The following is a 17,315-nucleotide window of genomic DNA, read 5'->3' on the forward strand; positions in this document are numbered from 1 at the left end:
CAGTATCCCTTGTGCGGGAGGCTGTGTCGGTGGAAAACAGAGCTGCTGGGGCAGGCGGAGGATCTTTCCAGATAAGGCGTGTGGAGGAATAGCAGCCCCAAACTGGTGGTGAGGCTGGACTGGACGCTATTTAAGGTCCTAGGAGAAGTCTGGGGAAAAACAGCCACCCCCAAAATTTCCCCCCTGGGCTGGGTAGCGCAGAGGCAATGGGGGCTCGATCGGACTGGTGGAGCTGAACCAGCCAAGCCCTCCAGGGACTCCCCGGTGTGCACCAGGCTCCTGCAAAGGCTTGTCCTGTGTAAGTCGCTCCCCAGGAGCAGGGCTGGTTTATCTGAGTGCTGCAGGGACCAGGACCAGCTACGACCTCAGATTTGGGGCAAGGGGACTCTCCCAAACCCCATCTGCACCTCTCCCCATCCTTTCTCTCTCCTCTGGTGAGACTTGGGGCTGGAGTTGTCCCCTCCTGCTCTGCTCTGCCTCGGTGAGAGATGTCCCAACACCTGGATCTGCCCCTTGGGGCTGACCCTCAACCCTCTCCTCCATCAGAGCCTGCGCACCCCAAGGCAGGGATGGGAACAGCTGTGGGACCATCACAAACCCAGTGCTGGACTTCTCCATCAGCTGGTGGCCCTCACCTCCTTGGCCAAGTGGCCAGCATAGGGCTGGGGGGTTCGAGCATCCGAGTGCCATCCGAGGACTGTGGCGATGTGCCACCTCCAGCCCTTGGGCTGTGCCAGCAGCAGGGCGAGGAGAGCTTATTTGGATTTGAAGGATCTGTTTGCTCTGCAGAGAGAAAAACAAACTGAGGATGGTGGGCTCACGTAAACACCGTGCTATTTATGGGAGGTGTTCGCCAGAGCATCTCACAGCGCATCTCCTCGCACATCCTCCTCCGCAGGGAGGAAGCTGTTACCCCGCTATAGGGCTGAAGCCCTAAAGCCAGAGGCAATGCGTGGGGTGGGAGCGCTCAGGACAGGGTGCTGGGAGTGGAAAGGGCATCCCCAGAGAGCCCCGAAAACCCCTCGCCCACCGGCTTTCCCAGGGTGAGTGTCCTTGCAATCAACCTCTGGCTGGGAGCAGAGCAGGAAAACCGGCAGGTTCATCACGGGAGTGCAATGCGGAAGCAAAGACGGGCAGGTCCCGGCCTAATTGTATGCAAATCTCCCAAACACGGAGATTAAAAACCACTCCTTTTCCCTAGTGGATTTGCAGTTTGTTCTCCCTCCCTGGATTCATGCCCCAGCATACTTAATTTTAGCAGCACCCCTAAAAAAACCCCACGTTATGCCAAAAACGAGCTGCCTGGCTGGGAGTCTGCCAACGAGGGGTAGGAGCTCTCCCACCAGCCCGAGCAAACTGTCCCAGGGCTTTGGCAAAGGCTGCAAAGATTGAACGAGCAAATGTTGCTGCTGGTCGTTGCACGTGGTTGTGCAGAGCCCGTTCCTGACAGACATGGCATTGTCTGCTCGTCCTCCGGGACACCAGGCTAGGGCTCGTGTCGGGGATTCCTTAAAACCCCATGAAAGGTAATTTTCTGGTGACCATCGAGCACTGCGAAGGTCATTCAGGGCTTCCAGGTTCTTGCTGGGGTTTGGAAGGAGAAAATGCCCTGAGAGCTGCAACGGGTCATGATGATCCCAAAGAAGTGTCGGATGATGCTGCTACAGGAAAATACCCACTGCCATCCCCGGCGCAGCGGGAGAGATGGGATGAAGGAGGGCAAAGAGGGGACACGGCGTGGCTTCAATATTCCTGCACTGGCTTTTCCACCTCGCTGCCTCCTGTGAGACAGGGACAGGACCAAACCTTGGCCGTGGCAGGAGGGAACGGTTGGTGGCCAGCTCCGTGCCAGAGTGATGCACCGGAGGGTTTGGCGTGTCGGGGCCGGCTGAGCCAGCCTTCCTAGCTGACGAGACCAAACCCTGACTGAACACCCCCAGGGCTCGGCAGCAGCCAAGAAATGCTTTTCCAAGGAGGCAAGTCAGGGCGTGGGTAGCTCATTTCCACCCTTCTTTCTTCGGCCTTTCTTGGGGGTTTGAGCTTTCCCCCTCCTGCCTCAGTTTACCTACATGAAGAGCAGCTCCATGCTGCCATCCTGGGTGCTCAGGGCAGGAGAAGTTGAGGGTTTCTCCACCTCTTCCATCATGGGGACCATCCCACAGCCCTTCTGGTCATGGAAAGGGGCCTCTTAATTAGGAAAGTTAATTAGGAGCGTGGCTGGTGCCAGCAGCACAGGGCTGTGTGCTTGGAGGGCTGACGTTTCTGCAAGATATTAATTAGGACGAGTGACCTCCCGAATGCCACGGTCCGGTGGGTCCAGACAAGATAGCACAAGGCAAAAAAAGAAGGAGCAAACAAAGGGAAAAGCCAGAGCTTTTCCAGGATGCCTTCGCTGCGCTGAGGTGCTGCGGAGCAATGCTCACCCCACAGCACCAGCCCTGGGGCCACCAGTCTGTGTGCGCCGGGTGGCACAGAGCCCCGGGCGACTTCACTCGGGGTACGGGCTGCTCCATGACTTGTGCTCGGTTTCTCTCCTGTTTAACGGGATACGTGGCCCTTGGGAAGCTGTTTGGGGAGCAAGGAGCACTGCGCTTTTGCAAGGTGATGCATCCCCGTCTGGGCTTTGCAGCAGACACTCAGCAGTAATGACACAGTGTAGAAAAAATTCCCGGGAGATAATTTAAACCAGCAAATCCCGGAGGGTGGACAAAGGAATGACTGCTTCCCCGTGGACTGACCCTTTCCACCAAACATCTCAGCCCTGCCACCCAGAGCAGGTTTTAAAGCGGGTCGGCAGCGCTGCCCACGTGCCGAGGGGGAAACTGAGTCACGGGTGGTGTCTGCGGTCACTCAGCAAGTGGGTGCTGGCGCGAGGATGTGCCCCGGCTCCCCTCCGCCCCGGGGAGATGCCATGTTCATGAGGCTGCAGGCTCCCACGCAGTGGGCAAAGGGGTCAAGCCCCACTCAGTGTCCTGCCAGATGCCAGCCAGATGTTGCCCGCAGGCAGCTGGGTCGCAGCCAAGCCGGGTGCCTTGGCACAGCAGGATGCTAATGGGTTTTTGCGCTTCCCTGGTGGGGAGGAACTGCTGAGACATCACTTGATGGAAGAGAAAACATGTCCACAACCCGACGAGCTCTCCGCCAGTGCTGTCCTTGGCACGGCAGCGGGGTAGAGCAGAGGTCTGCCCCGATCTTCGGCTCTGCGGCGCGCCCAGGACCGCAGCGGGGTGCCGGCATCCGCCCCCGTGCCCCAATCCAGGCCCTTTGCCTCTTCACCGCTGCATCTTCCTCACCACGCACTGGGTTTATTTTAGTCCCGAGGGAGCCCCGGGAGTGTTATCGAGCCAGGCTGCCGGCCAAGAGCTATTCCTGCCCACCGCTTCCAGCAGGCTCTGTGGCGCAGGAGGGAGTTAAACCTTTCCACCGCTGCAAATCAGTTTAGAGGACAGTTAAAACCCTTTGCCCCCACTCCATGACCAGCCCTTAAACAAACCCAGCGCTTGTTTCGCCTCTCTTTTTATTTGAAGTAGCCCATGGAAAGGCAGGATGGTGCTTGCTACCTCCAGTCCCGCGGGCACCGAGCCGTGCCCACGGGGAGGGAGGAGGGAGGCTGGTGGTGTAAGCGCTCTGAAGCATGCAGCAGTGATGACAGATCTTTCTGGGGCAAAGACTCGTGTGAAACAGCAACTTCCCAGGAAAAGAAAAAAAAAGGGGGGGGGGGGGGGGGGGAGGAAAATGTAAAAGGAAAAACGTGGCTTCTGCGAGTCCTGGTTTGCTACCAGAGGTGAATGAAGGGAACCTCTTCCCTTGGTGGATCTCTGAGATGCTATAATCATTTTCTGATTGATCTTTGGGGAAATATTGGGGAGGGGATGAAGACCTGAGTGGGTGCTGTGCTTGGAAGACCCCAGGGCCAGCCCCAGACCTGGGGCTGCGGTGGTCTGTGGACACCCGCTCTTACCCACCCCGTGCTCCATAGGGGCAGTGGAAGATGAGGATTTGGGGTTATGGAGAAAACAGGGGGTGAAGGAGTGACAGCGACGGAGGGAAGCGGCTGAGGAGGACTGGCCTGGGCTGGTTTGGTGCCTCCGGGGTGAGGATGGAGAGGTGCCCCCTCACGTGGGGCGTAAAGGAAAGCCACGTTCCCACGGCTGCTGCTCCCAAAGTTTGTATTTCTCGCTTTAGAAATGTGTCCCATATTTCTATTTTAAAATCCTCGCTTTTAGCTTCCAGCTGTCACTTACTGCATCTTTCTCAGCTGGCTGGGCAGCTCTCAGTTTCGGTAACAGGGTTTTTTTCCCCGCTCAGACACTTACAGACCGTAACCACATCGCCACCCTCCAACACAAAAGCTCTTCTGCCATCCGACTCCCGCAGCCTCCGAGCCCTGCACTCTGCTGCTGCCCAAATTGTTTCCTTCCAACCGATCTACACTGAAATGTTTTATTTCCAGAAATTAAGTCAGGACAGAAATTCACCGGGCGGGTCCTCTATATTGTAGGAAAAGCTGTTTAAACGCTTCCCACATGCCTAAACCTACGGATTCCTATTGAAGACATGGAAAATTCCTTATCAGCAGACGGGATCCACCTCCTGCCCTGTTCTCCTTCTCCTCTTCCAGCTGGGATCCTTTCCCCCGTGGCCCCACAGCAGCACAAACATTACCCGAACCATCTGAGCACCGGCAAAAACAGCCTCCTAGCCCTGATCCCTGGGGGATGGCTTCTCCAGGACGGTGACGCTGCCGCGGGACATGTGACATTTTGCATTGCACAGAGCAACCCTGAGATGGTCGGCGGCGACGTTCCCACAGCCGGCCGCCTTCCTCGGGGACGCGTGACCAGAAGTCCCCTGCCATGAGCTCGGGGTGTATCAGCTTTGATGGATGTGGAGGCTGCTTCTCCTGCCTTTCCTTCCCTTGCTCCCACAGGTGGGGAGGATTTGGGGTGCAGGAACCAGCTTGGGGCTCACCCAGCCTCGTGGTGGGAAGCCCCTGGATGAATTTGTGCCCTGGGAGGAGGTGACTTGGTGCAGTGATGCTCCAGGGACCCGCTGCTGCAGCGGGGTGCTGCGTGGCTCGGGGCTTGGAGGTGATGGAGAAGTGGGGACCCATCAGTGGAGGTTCAGTGCTGCAGAGGCCAAGGGGTGTCAGCTGGGTGGCTGCAGATTTTGGGGTGCTGAGGGGCCCCAGATGCTTTCCTAGCTCCAGGATAGCAGAGAAGGGGCAAGGGGGTATGCAGACATCGCCTTGCTGGGAAAGGCTGGGAGGAGGGATGGACTGGGAGAGCACTGGCCTGAAGGGCAGAGACCTCAGACAGGCGTTGGGAAGGCAGCTGGGTGCGTAACCCCAAAACTCCTCTCCTCTCCCCTGGGAGCAGCCCTTTCCCATGAAAAGCCCTGGCCGAAGTGGTGTTTGCCGTCCATGTCCATCTCCTTCATCCAGGGTGGAAGCTCCCCGCCACATCCCCATCCCTTGTGTTTTCCTGCGGGGATGAGAAAGAGTGAAACCCCATCTCACACCTGCTCAGCCTTCCCAAAATATCGCAGGGGGCCAGGAGCTGGGATGCTGCGCCTCCACATATTCCCTGGGTTAAAAGGGGAGCCGAGACCCAGCACAGCCACCAAAGAGGCACTGGGAAAGAAAAATCCAGATATGGCCCCAGGTGCACCCCAGGGTCCCCTCCTGGGGACAAGGGACCTGCCCAGCCCCAAGGGCAACTGGGGCTCCCAGTTTCAACTCCCTAAATAAATGGTCTTGGTAAGGCAGAGACCAACATGAATGTGGGTGGCCGAGGGGTTCATCTCCCCCCAGCCATTTCACTCCCCAAAAGCAATTAAATCCATGGGGCCAAAGGGACCCACGGGCACTGGGCAAGAGCATCCTGTGAGGGACAGAGGACACAGCTCCTGCAGGAGAAATAAAAGGAGGGGCAAAAAAACCCTCAAAGCACATTCCTGTCCCTCCCGATGGGGTGAAAACCAAGCTGCTCCCCAAGAGAGACTTGAGGGCAAGCATGGCTGGTAGAGCTGAGACCAAAAATCCCTTCCCCAGGACAATTTCACCTCCAGCTGAGCACAAAAAAGCAAAGGAAAGGGTTTCCGGGAAGTCCCCCCACTTCCCTGGACCCTCCCCTGCCCGGATTGGGATGTTTTGGCCCAAAAGATGAACGAGGGGACTGGGAGGGGGGCAGGAACTGGAGGAAGCCAAACCCTGGGAGCTATTTTCAGCCCTCAGGCAGGAAAAGCACCTGCTGGGGTCATTACGCCGCGGGAAAAAACAAACCTCGAGATTTTGTCCCCGGGGGGTGGGAAATGAATAGCTGGGCTCATCCCTGATGGGGAATCAGTGCCGGATACGAGGGGGTCACCCCGAGGGTTTCCAGGTCCTGATCCCCAATCTCAGCCCCCGGACAAAGGGCTGTGTCCGCACCCCGGATCCTGCATAGGGAGGTGGTGGGGTTTTCTTCCTATCCCCCCCAAAAAAGAGCTTCAAAAGGGGTCTGAGATGCTTTTGGCCTCTGACTTGGGGCGTGCAGCCCTAAATCCGGACTCGGCGTGCAGATAACCGGGCTGCTGGTGCCCTCTCCCGTTGGCCGCATCGCACGGCCGCGACGGCTGGAGGGGGCTGATGGGTTCTGCATCCCTCCTGGCAAGGAGTGGGCGGCCTCGGGCCCCCCGGCCCCTGGGACCCTCGGGTGACCCGGCCTAGGAAGGGGGGGGGTTATCCTCGGTCACAACCTCAGGCCTCCAAAAATTTGCATTTCAAGGCATTTTTCCTCGCAGGCATCCAGGCGTCACATTTGCTCAGAGGTTGAGACAGGCTGGAAGGAGCTGGACCCCCTGTGATGAGGTGTGGGGACGACCCCAAAAACATCTACCCCATTTCTGTTCCTTACACCAAAACCCACCAGCTGTCTTCATCCCTCCCAGACCTTCCTCATCCTCCCGGCTCTCATATCCCCCGGCTGCGGTCCAGCTCCATCGGCTCGTTGGGTGCAGGACACCCCCACAGTGGGTGGCTCGGGGAGCCCATGGGGTGCAGGGCTGCCTGCCGGGCCCTGAGTCTCACCGCTGCAGGGTCGGGATTATCCTCCAGCCGCTTGACCGGTCCCGACAGCACGTGCCGGAGCGGCCGACAGCTGAGCATGCGAGTGGGAGCAGGGGCACAGCCCCCCGACGGGGCTAAACAACTCAGCAAGGGGAAAAACCAGCCTGGGTTGGGGGGGGGGCACTGAGCCTGGGTGCTCACGGGACGGGCTGAGCCGGCAGCCTCTCCCCACGATGGGAATTTGCAGGGTGAGGCCCCTCCGGAAGGGCTGGGTGCCCCTCCCTGGGGACTGGCTTGTCTGGCATCACTGCTGGCATGTCACGGGGAGGACCTGCCGTCCCATCTCCCCTTGGGCATCCCAGCCCGAAGCCACGAAATCCCCACAACCCTCCCTCCCTGGCTCTCCGAGTTACCGCGGGGTGCCCTGCTTGGAGGGGTCACCCCTCCTTGTGCCAACATTTGCTGCCCCACGGGATGGGGGCAGAAAAATGCAGGAGTCACTGGTTTATGCCCTGAAAGCCCCACATCAGCATCACCAACTCCTTTTTCCCCCTCTTCACTGGACCCTGATCCTGCAGCATCAGCCCCCGGTCAGGCCATGGGGGCTGGATGAGCCCCAGCGGGAACATGCCCATCATGGGGACAAGATGACGGTCACCCACCCAGGAGACCTGGCTTGCGGCCGCCCAGCTCCCTCCCGGCCCCCTCCACGGTCCCCGCGTGGCTCCAGGCATCCCGTCTCAGGGCTATCCCCTGCTGAGGGACACTGCTGTCCCCAGGTCCCGTCCCCGGGCCTTGCGCCATCCCCCCGGCCCAGACAGCTGTCCCTCTCAGGGGGTCGAATAGCCACCATATGTCACTGCTGAATCCCTCGCATTCATGGGTCTTCCTCCAAACACCCACCTGTCCTCCAGCTCACCCCAGCCAGACTCTTCCACCCCAGGGAAAACAGCCCCTTGTTGACAACCCGAGTTCCCCCCGCCCCGGTCCCTCTGTGACACATGTGGGGACAGCCCGGCCATGCCACCATGCAGGGGATGGAGGAGCAGCCTCTCACATGCCGGGGATGCCCCTGGCATGGGGGGATTCCGGATGGGAGAGCCCACGGTGGGGTTCATTAGCGGGGGTCCTGCTGGGTGAATCCCTCCTCGGCTGCGGTTTGGGGCTGGGAAAGGGAAGGGCCGTGTCCAGGCCGTGGGGTCATGGAGCAAGGGAGGCCATGGTGGGGCAGAAACGCAGGAGGTTTAGTGCTGGCAGTGGGGCAGAGCATCACCCCATGAGTGTAGGCAAGCAGGGGGGCAGGGCACCCAGTATGGTCCCTGGACTGGGCTCCAGCAGACTGGTGTGTTGGGGCATCTGGTTTGGTCCCCAGACTGGGATCCTGGCAACCAGTGGGTTCCCGAACTGGGATCCAACACGCTGTAGGTCAGGGCACCCACTAATATCCCCAGACTGGGATCCAGTGGATTGGTATGTTGGGGCACCCAGTGGTATGTTGGGGCACCCAGTATTGTCCCCAGACTGGGATCCAGTGGCCTGGGGCCTCTCTTGATACCCTGCCCACCATCCCAGGTCAAACCTGTAAAGACAGTTGATGATAACCAAAACAAAACTCTTCTCCAGCCAGGCTTTGTATCTCCATCATTGTCCTTGATTTCCTGACGGGGAAACTGAGGCACGGAGGCTGGCACCTGGGGCCGTGGGGATGAGAGGCGAGGTGAGGGTCAAGGATGCTGAGCCCTGTGGGGACACAGTGCTGCGGGGGCATCAGCAGCCCCTTCCCACCATCCTCCCAACCCACCAGCAAACCCAAACGGGGCGAGCTGGCACATACTGGTGAGGAAGGTGCTGTTGGCCGGTCCTGCCACCACTGCTCCCATTCCAGCTGGGGACAGACAGCAGGACATCATCCCCCATCGCTCCCCACGGGCTGGACCTAAACCCAATCCTGAATCCCCAGCAGGCTGAGACATGGCTGTGCAAAGCTACCGGCTGGCGGGGACGGGGTTGAAGGGGCAGGCTCTGCCGTGGCCCCAGCTCGGCCGAGCAGCTGTCGCCGTCCCAAATCTCCGGCGAGCAGGCACGTCGGAAATCCCGGGTGTCGGAGGAGAGGTCTGCTCCGCATTCCTCGGTCGGGAGCGGGGAGAGGGCCAAGCATCTCCCCGCCGCCTGCAGCTGCTCCCAAATATGTTATGACTTGTCACCGCAGCAGGAAGGGATGTCGGCAAGCCTGGAAAGCGAGAGGGGATGTGGGGCAGCGGGGTGCCAGGGGGATGGGAAGGTAGGTCCCATTGGAAACGGCATTTTGGTGGGAATCCTTTCCTGTGCTGAAATCCCAGTGGGATGATCTCTTTGCTGGGTCCTGGCCAGCCCCAGCCTTTCTCCCCATCAGCGGGATGGTGCCCGCACCCTCGGGGTGTAGATGCTGCCTTGACCACCCAGATCGCTTCATCAGCCCCTAAAACCTGCTGTTTTTTCTGCCCTTTCCAATGGAAGGAGCCAGCTGGCACCATCCCTGTCATCGCTGCTCCAGCGCAGGGACTGTGCAGCTCCGTGCACCAAGCAGGGATGTGCGCTGGGTGTGTGCAGCTCTGTGCACCGAGCAGGGATGTGCAACTAGCGTGTGCAGCTCCGTGCACCAGGCAGGGTCGTGCACTGGGCTGCAACATGTTTATGTGCTTCCCCAAAACACAGCAAACCAAGACCATCGGCCACGGTGGGAAAGCAAAAGAGTCGGGGCAGCCCCTGGGTGTCTCTCCATGACCCCATGCCGTGGACCTGGCCACTGGCTTGGGAAGCTGCCCCAGAGGAGCAAGGACAAACCCTCCTCGCTGAGATTTTCTCAATGGACGGGTATTTTTAGCTCGGGCCTCGTGGCTGCCCGTCCCCGCCGGCTGTGACGGGGTGAGCCGTCCCCGCGAGGCCTCCACCAGCCGGGGGAAGGTCACCCCGTGACGGATCGCAGCACGTTCTGCCCGGGGCTCACACAGCATCGCCTTTGTGTGCCTCCCAGCCGCCACCATCCATCACGGGCTAACCTGACAGCCGGCAGCAGAGCCCTAATCCCCCGCCGGCTCCGAATCACCCGGGGCACAGCCTGCAGCCACCGTGGGCACCCATGGGACCTGAGAAAAGCCTCCCTGCTTGTCTGTCCCCCAGCAATCGTCTTTGCAGGGAGCTCAGGGTGGTGCGGGCTACGACAGGAGCCCCCTGCTAGTCCAGACACTGGGGTCCCTCAGTGATGGCTACTTGCCTGGTGGTTATTGTTATCCCTGATTCGAAATCCGCCAGGATGAGCCCGCTGGACCCAAGGACCCCAGACCCCGCTGTGTCCCCCACCATGTCCAGGATTAGGGTCATCCTTGGCATAGAGCGTCTGATGGAGAAGCAGAGCTGTGGCCAGGTGGGCACAGCATTATCCTGGCTCCCCATACCGGTGGCAGTGTGGGCAGCCTGGATGAGACCCCCCCCAAAAGGAGCTGGGGCTGCCACCCCAGCGCGGGGTCCCTCTTCCCCACTCCCCATCCCACGCTGGCACTGGCTGCCCTTTCCTCCCCGTCTCCACGGGCTGCCTCCTGCTTCTGCTGCCCGCTTGGCCATGGGGACACGATGGCCTCGGTGGCCTGTCGGGGCTGGCTCAGCCCGCGTCCCTCCCTGCTCCTCTCCTGGCCGGGGAAAGGCCACTGCGGCGGCCGGTGCCTGCTCCGCCGATGCTGCCCCTCTTTTATGAAGTGCTAAATGCTTGGCCACGCTCTTGTACGGGTCTGCCACATGCCCTGCGGAGCTGGTTATGTCACTGCTGGGTTCCTCATCTTCCAAACACGCTCTTGCAATTAAAAAAAAGTCATTTATACGGTACAGCCGAGGCGGTCCTGCAGGCATCCCTTGCCCAGGGACCTGGCTGCAGCTTGCGGGGCTCACTGGGGTCGTGTCCACCAGCAAGTGCCACCGAGAAAGGTCCCCACGAGCAAGTCAAACTGCTTGACGTGATGATGTGAAGTTGATGTGAAGCCCTCAGGCTCGGGTTATCCCCTCCTAACAGCTTCACGCCTGCCACTGGCTCCTCTGCACACTCTCAGGGATGAATCTTGCCTCTTCCTAACTGTTTTAGTGCTTTCACTTAATGCAGAGGCCAAGCCAGCGCTCTGATTTTTTTCCTTCTTGAGTATTTCGGGAGTTTGATTGACCCTGGGGAGAACAGAGGCTGTGCTGAGGGCAAACCTCAAGGCTGCGGGTCCTGCTTTCCTTACTGCACATTTTTTTATAGATGCTTAAACCGTGGGGAGAGCAAATCCCCAGAGCTGAAACCCCAGGAGAGCTGAATTCAGGGTGAGGATGCATTATAAAGCTCCTAGCCCCAAAGAAATCACTGCAAAGAGAGAAGGGCATCGTGGCGGGTTCCAAAAAGGCTAGAAATCAACCCAAAGTGAGCAAGGGGGCTGGCAGCGAGTGCAGGGAATGCGCCACGGCATGGCCTCTCTGGGGAGGGGGGATTTGGGGAAGGAAAATCCCGGCAGGGTTGGCCCTGCTCTTTGCTGACATTCTTTCCACTGACCGATCCCTCGGCTGGAATCTGGCCCAGAGCAGGAATAGGAGGAGATGGGAGATGGTTTCTGATGTTCCCGATGGAAAAAAAAAATCCCTTCTGAATTATAGACAAAGCTGGACGCGGTCAAGTGGTTGGAGTCAGTAGGGAAGGGCTGGGGATGAGTTAAAATCCCACCCACGCTGCTGCTCATGCAGTGTCCATGATCGTGCCTCGGTTTCCCCATTGGGAAGGTGGGAGCAATACGTCTTTGCTGAGAGGGGGGTGCAGCAGGATGGTGTTGGGGCTTTGGTTGTCCCCATATACAAAGGCCAGTACCAGAGACCAGCTCGGATGAGCCAGTGCTGGAGCGGGAGGGGATCCAGCCCAGCCAGGCTCCTCCGACTGGGCATGGAGACACGCGGGAGAAGGTGTCCTTTGGGTTTGGTGCATGGGAGAAGCCACGAGCATGGATTTTGTGCCAAAAATGCTGCTCTGGGATAAAGGACTCGGCCAGGGACCTTCAGGAAGCCCATGGTGGAGGAAAGGCTGGGCCTGGTGCCATCCTGCCTCCTCCTGCCTGCCTGCCTGCTCTGTTCCTGCAGGACAGGCAGGAGGGATGGGCAGCAGAGCGCAGGGGCTGGCACCGGGATGGGTGCTGCACAGCGAGGGGTGTCCATGGGGAAAGGGCTGGACCCCGGGGTGCTCCCTGCATCGGGACGTCCCTCCTGGGGCTGGATTCCTCTGCTTCTCCACGGCTTCAGCAGAAGCAGGATCAGGCCTTTATGCTGCGACGTGCACCGGCAGGATGGGGCCATGGGAAATATGGGAGGCGAGCGGGAGCGGTGTGGGGCAGAGTGGGGTGGGGAGGTGGGAAAGGCCGAGTGGCGGAGGATGCTGTGCCAGCGTCAGGTCCGACCGCAGGGAAGGCACAGATCTGGGGTGCCATGGGATCGAGGGGGACAGCCATGAAGGGATGAGGGTGCCCCGGCCGGGCAGGCTGGCCACGAGGCCACCATGGGCTCCCCCCAACCCAGCCGTAACTGAAGGGACCAGATGATGCAGGAATGCTGGGGGGAGCTGGCAGCCACCCGTCGTCCCCGGTGGCACTCCTGGGCTCAAACAAAGCCCTTGTTTGCGGGGCGGCCGAGCTGCCCTCCCCGCCGTGCCAGCTCCCCCAGACCCCCCCCGGCACGGCCGCGATCCGGGCAGTGTAATCCCCGCGGGGACAGCACATGAAATCAGATGGACAAGTTTTGATGTGAGGCAGCAGCTTAGGGCTGGCTCAGGTTTCCTTTAGGTTTTCTATATTTATCTCCGTGATTTAATGCCAGCGCTGGGGTTTAAATGGCACCAAACAGTTGGTGTGGGGAGAGGGAGCAGCCGTCCCCGAGCCGCGCACACGTCCCCGAGCCGCCCGCGCGCCCATGGAGCTCTTCGAGACCAACCCTTATTTTTTCCCGGACCAGAGGTTTTATGATGGGGAAAATTTCCTGGGCTCCCGCTTGCAGGGCTACGAGCCGGCGGCATTCCCCGAGCGGCCCGAGATGGCCCTGTGTCCTGAAGGCAGGGTGGCTTTGGAGGAGAAGGACTCAGCCCTGCCTGAGCATTGCCCTGGGCAATGCCTGCCCTGGGCCTGCAAGGTTTGCAAGCGGAAGACGGTCTCCATTGACCGGCGGCGGGCAGCCACCCTGCGGGAGAAACGCAGGTTGAAGAAGGTGAACGAAGCCTTCGAGGCGTTGAAACGCAGCACCCTGCTCAACCCCAACCAGCGGCTGCCCAAGGTGGAGATCCTGCGCAGCGCCATCCAGTACATCGAGCGCCTGCAGAGCTTGCTCAGCACCCTCAACCAGCAGGAGCGGGAGCAGAGGGACCTGCGCTTCCGCCCCGCCGCTCCCCAGCCCGGGGTAAGTGCCTCTGTGCATCCCCTGGGGTCCCCAAACCTCGGCCGGGGACCAGCACGGGGGTGATGCCCTATGGGGGTGTTGCTCCATGAAGGTGTTGCTCTATGGGGGTGACGCTCTATGGGGGTGACGCTCTGTGAGGGTGACGGTCTCTGGGGGTGATGGTCTCTGGGGGTGATCCCACGCAGAGGCATTGCGGGCAGCTCTGAGGCACTGGGTTCTGCTGGGGGGAGTGGGACCCCCCGCCATGGGGGCAAGGCAGATGCTGCTGTCATGGGCTGGTGAATGTGTCCTGCATAAAGGCACGGGGCAGCGATGATCCAGCCCCCGCTGTGTGCTCAGATCCCCAGGCAAAGGGGCCGATAGCGGTCTTTCCCTGTGTATGGAGGTAGTGGGGGCTGCGTGGTCCGGTGCTGGACGCTGCATTGAGCGTGGCATGTGTGCCTAGGATTGGGAGAGATAATAAAGGCAAAAATGAAATGAATAATGTAAAATTTAAATAAATAAAAATAAAATAAAATAAGATAAAATAAGATAAAATAAAATGGAATAGAATGAAATAATGAAATGAAATTAAATGAAATGAAATGAAATAAATAAAATAAATAAAATATAAAATAAAATTAAATCCCCCTGCTCACAGACACACGCACACACTCCTGGTTTCTCCCTGTGAAGTCTCAGGGTGGCACAACCCACAAAGCCTCTGACCAAACACCATCGGGGGGGTCACCACCCGCTGCCTCCCGCGACACCCCGCGGCTATCAATGCTCCTGGGCGCAAAACCCGCAGCCTCCCTCCCCTCTCCCCCGCCGCCACACGACTGCCGGTGCCACGACACGCTGGGCCATGGGGACGTTTTCTGATGGTCGGCGTGGCACAGCACACCCAGGCAGGGGACAGGGCAGGGGACGAGGGGGTCGACGCGGGGCCGCCTCTGGTTTCTCGGACCGAAGGTGCTGTCGGAGAGCCGGGCGAGGATGCTTGCAGCAGTTGTGTCTTGCCGCAGCCCCGAGCAGAGATGCTGCAAGCCAGGCCCCGTCACACCGCAAGGTTTTGGTCATTTAACCAAGTTTTTGAGAGGTATTTTTATCGGCCCTCTGATTTCTGGGGGGATGTCTGGGCATGCACTTCCCTGCTGCTCTGAGGCTTTGTATAGGAAAATGTATAGATAGCTATAGCTATAGATATACGTATAGGTATAGAAGATATAGGCAGAGATGATATAGATGTAGATGATATAGATAGATGTAGATGTAGAAGTAGATATAGATGGTATAGATACGGCTATGGCTACGGTTATAGCTATAGCTGTATAGAAATAGATATAGACAGATACAGATATAGATATAGATGATATAGATATAGAAGGACTTTATAAGAGGCACAGAAAAGAGGGATTCACAGAGAGTCATCTCCTTTCAGACTAAGGGATTTAAGGACCAAAACAGCAGGCACCCAGGTAGCCCAACATTTAGAGCTGAATAAAGGACTGAAGAAACTTTTAGGCTCCATCCTATATATTCTTGGGACTTCCCAGTGTAAACCCAATGTATCCACTTGGGTTTGACTCGGGTGGATTTGTTGGCTGCCCCTGCAAATATGGCCAAAACTGCACTGAGCAGTTCCCGTGTCACTGCTGCTCCGAGCCGTCCCTTCTCCCAGGCATAGCCAGGGGTTCACATATTGAGTGCAAATCCAATATGTTGGGAGAAAAAAAATCATATCTGTAAGAATTTCCGACTTTAGTGGGAAATAAATCCAAGTGTTAATTAATTAGCCTGTGCTGCTGCAGCTTGTAGACCCAAAGTACCATTTCTAGGCTGCTACAAATAGTTGGGTCCTTGGGGTTGCTCCTATAAATCATGTTTTGGGTTTAACCCGAGCCAGCATCCACTCCCAGATAAAGACACACACACGCACAAAAAGTTAATTCAGAGCTTTGCTGAGTAACACTCTCATTTTTCAGGCTGTCAGCTCTTTTCTCTGAAATAGCCATTCAGCCCCAAATCCACAAATCAAACTGCCAAAAGATCTTCCCCAGAAATCCCCTTGGGATGGCCTCAGGGTGTCCAGCCTGTGTGTCATTTTTTATGAGCCTGATTTGGTGATTTTTGGCAAAAAGCTGTTTTGCCCAAGGACGTTTGTCCAGCTCTTGCCGTTTCTCATAGTCACTGGGTAAAGAGACACTTTTTTTACCTGTAGTGAGCGGGTGGCCCCGTTTCTCCTGTGTCCAGAGCCCAAAAAGGAGTTTTTTCAGCCTTTTTGGTTAACAAAGCATCTGGCCTCGATGGGTCCTGGAGACCCCGAATGCTGTCGGCTCGTCCAGCCACTTTGCAGGTGGGGAGGGACTTGCCCACCTCCGCAGGGGCATTGTGCTGCGGTGACTGGGCACCCCGGGGTGTTTTTGGGGTGGCTGGTGGGGTTTGGCCGGGCTGGAGGAGGTGAGACCCATTGTCGGCATCTCGGCTCCTTGCAGGCGGCCAGCGAGTGCGGGTCCGGCAGCTCGTCCTGCAGCCCCGAGTGGAGCAGCCAGCTGGAGTTCGGCACCAACCCTGCGGGTAAGGTCCTCCCCGCCTCGCCCTGGCGTCCTGCAGCCTCCCTGGGCTCTGGGGGGGGGGGGAAGCAGTGGGGGACACCGCAGCCCTGGAGCAGAGCATCGCTGAGCCACCCCCCCCAAGCAGGAGATGCTCGGAGCGGAGGACAAAAGGAGCCTTGTCCTTCTGTCCCCACCCTGCTGCTGCAGAGAGATGAGCTCCCCCCCAGGCTCATAAATCCTCCAGCACCTCCTTGGCTCGATGCTCAGCAAGTTCAGGCTGCTCCCACTGCTTGGTTTCACCAAGATGCCTGCTCTTAGGAGCTGAGAAACCGGACTGCAGCAGCCTGGGGCCCCGGCAGCTTGGTCCCCATCAAGGGTTTGTCTGTCGCCGTCCCTTGGCTTGGCTTTGCCCGCTGCAGTGCTGAGCATCGCTGAGCATCGTGGCCCCGGGCTCCCTTTCCCTCCCCACACCCCCTCTGCAGCTGCTGATTTTTTTTTCCATTATTGCAGTTATCCCCCCTCCACCACCAAATCCACCTGTTTTTTTCCCCAGAAGGCAGAAACTTAAATGTCATTTTCCAATGGGGAAGAAAACCTAAAAAGTGTCCAAAAGTTTCAGTCCCTGTTGCCCTCTCCAGGGGAAGGTCTCATCCCCCTCCAGGGTGGGAGCTGGGAGTGGGTCCCCATGTCACTCTGGCCGTGCGGGGGATCACGGGGTCCCCCCTGCGCGGAGCCAAGAGCCGTCCCCAGCACATGGTCCCCGTCCCCAGCAGAGTCATCATCCCCTTGCTCTCCGCAGATCACCTCCTGGCTGACGACGCGGCGGAGGACCGCAACCTCCACTCGCTCTCCTCCATCGTGGAGAGCATTGCCGTGGAGGATGTGGCCGTGACGTTCCAGGAGGAGCGGGTTCAAAACTGAGCCAGCACAAATCCCGGCGGCTCTTCGAGCTGGTAACGGGGTGGGAATAAGATGCCGGAAGGGTCCAGCCGCTGGAAATCATATTTACCCCTCCGGCGTCGTGGACTGCACCACTGAAACCACTCGCCTCCTTTCCCACTCCTCGCGAAATGCTCCCGCTCGGCCAGCTGAAAAATAAAAGGGGGGGAGAGGTGGGATGTCGGCAGCGCCGCGGCCCCACGCTGGCGGCGGCCCCGGTTCCCGTGAGGGCGGCCGCCCGGCGTCGGGCTCTGCTTCGCTCCCCGTCTGGGGGCGATCGGTTTTTGGGGGCCAATGTGTGTGCTGGGTTCGCTTGCTGATTTTTTTCCAAGATGCTCTTCGACCAATGTCTCTCTCCG

At 58.8% G+C, this 17,315-nt stretch overlaps 2 protein-coding genes across 2 annotated transcripts in view; one reads left to right on the forward strand and one right to left on the reverse strand.

The window, feature by feature from the left end:
- The window catches only part of LOC127026358 (guanine nucleotide-binding protein G(i) subunit alpha-3), a 378,524-nt gene that overhangs the window by 269,142 nt on the left and 92,067 nt on the right, over positions 1 to 17,315 (reverse strand). The window lies entirely within an intron of this gene.
- On the forward strand, positions 13,001 to 16,938 carry MYOG (myogenin). Its single transcript, XM_050911560.1, has 3 exons — positions 13,001 to 13,480; positions 15,958 to 16,039; positions 16,817 to 16,938. The coding sequence occupies exons 1-3, from the start codon at positions 13,001 to 13,003 to the stop codon at positions 16,936 to 16,938; spliced, it is 684 nt and encodes a 227-aa protein (XP_050767517.1).

The sequence above is a fragment of the Gymnogyps californianus genome, chromosome 27, assembly GCF_018139145.2.
Source record: "Gymnogyps californianus isolate 813 chromosome 27, ASM1813914v2, whole genome shotgun sequence".
Taxonomy (NCBI): domain Eukaryota; kingdom Metazoa; phylum Chordata; class Aves; order Accipitriformes; family Cathartidae; genus Gymnogyps; species Gymnogyps californianus.

Bases quoted from the DNA above. Each gene is read 5' to 3' on its own strand.
- MYOG (XM_050911560.1), top strand. From the start codon at position 13,001: ATGGAGCTCTTCGAGACCAACCCTTATTTTTTCCCGGACCAGAGGTTT. The intron at 13,481-15,957 runs GTAAGTGCCTCT...GGCTCCTTGCAG, and splicing joins CCGCCGCTCCCCAGCCCGGG to GCGGCCAGCGAGTGCGGGTC. The intron at 16,040-16,816 runs GTAAGGTCCTCC...TGCTCTCCGCAG, and splicing joins GTTCGGCACCAACCCTGCGG to ATCACCTCCTGGCTGACGAC.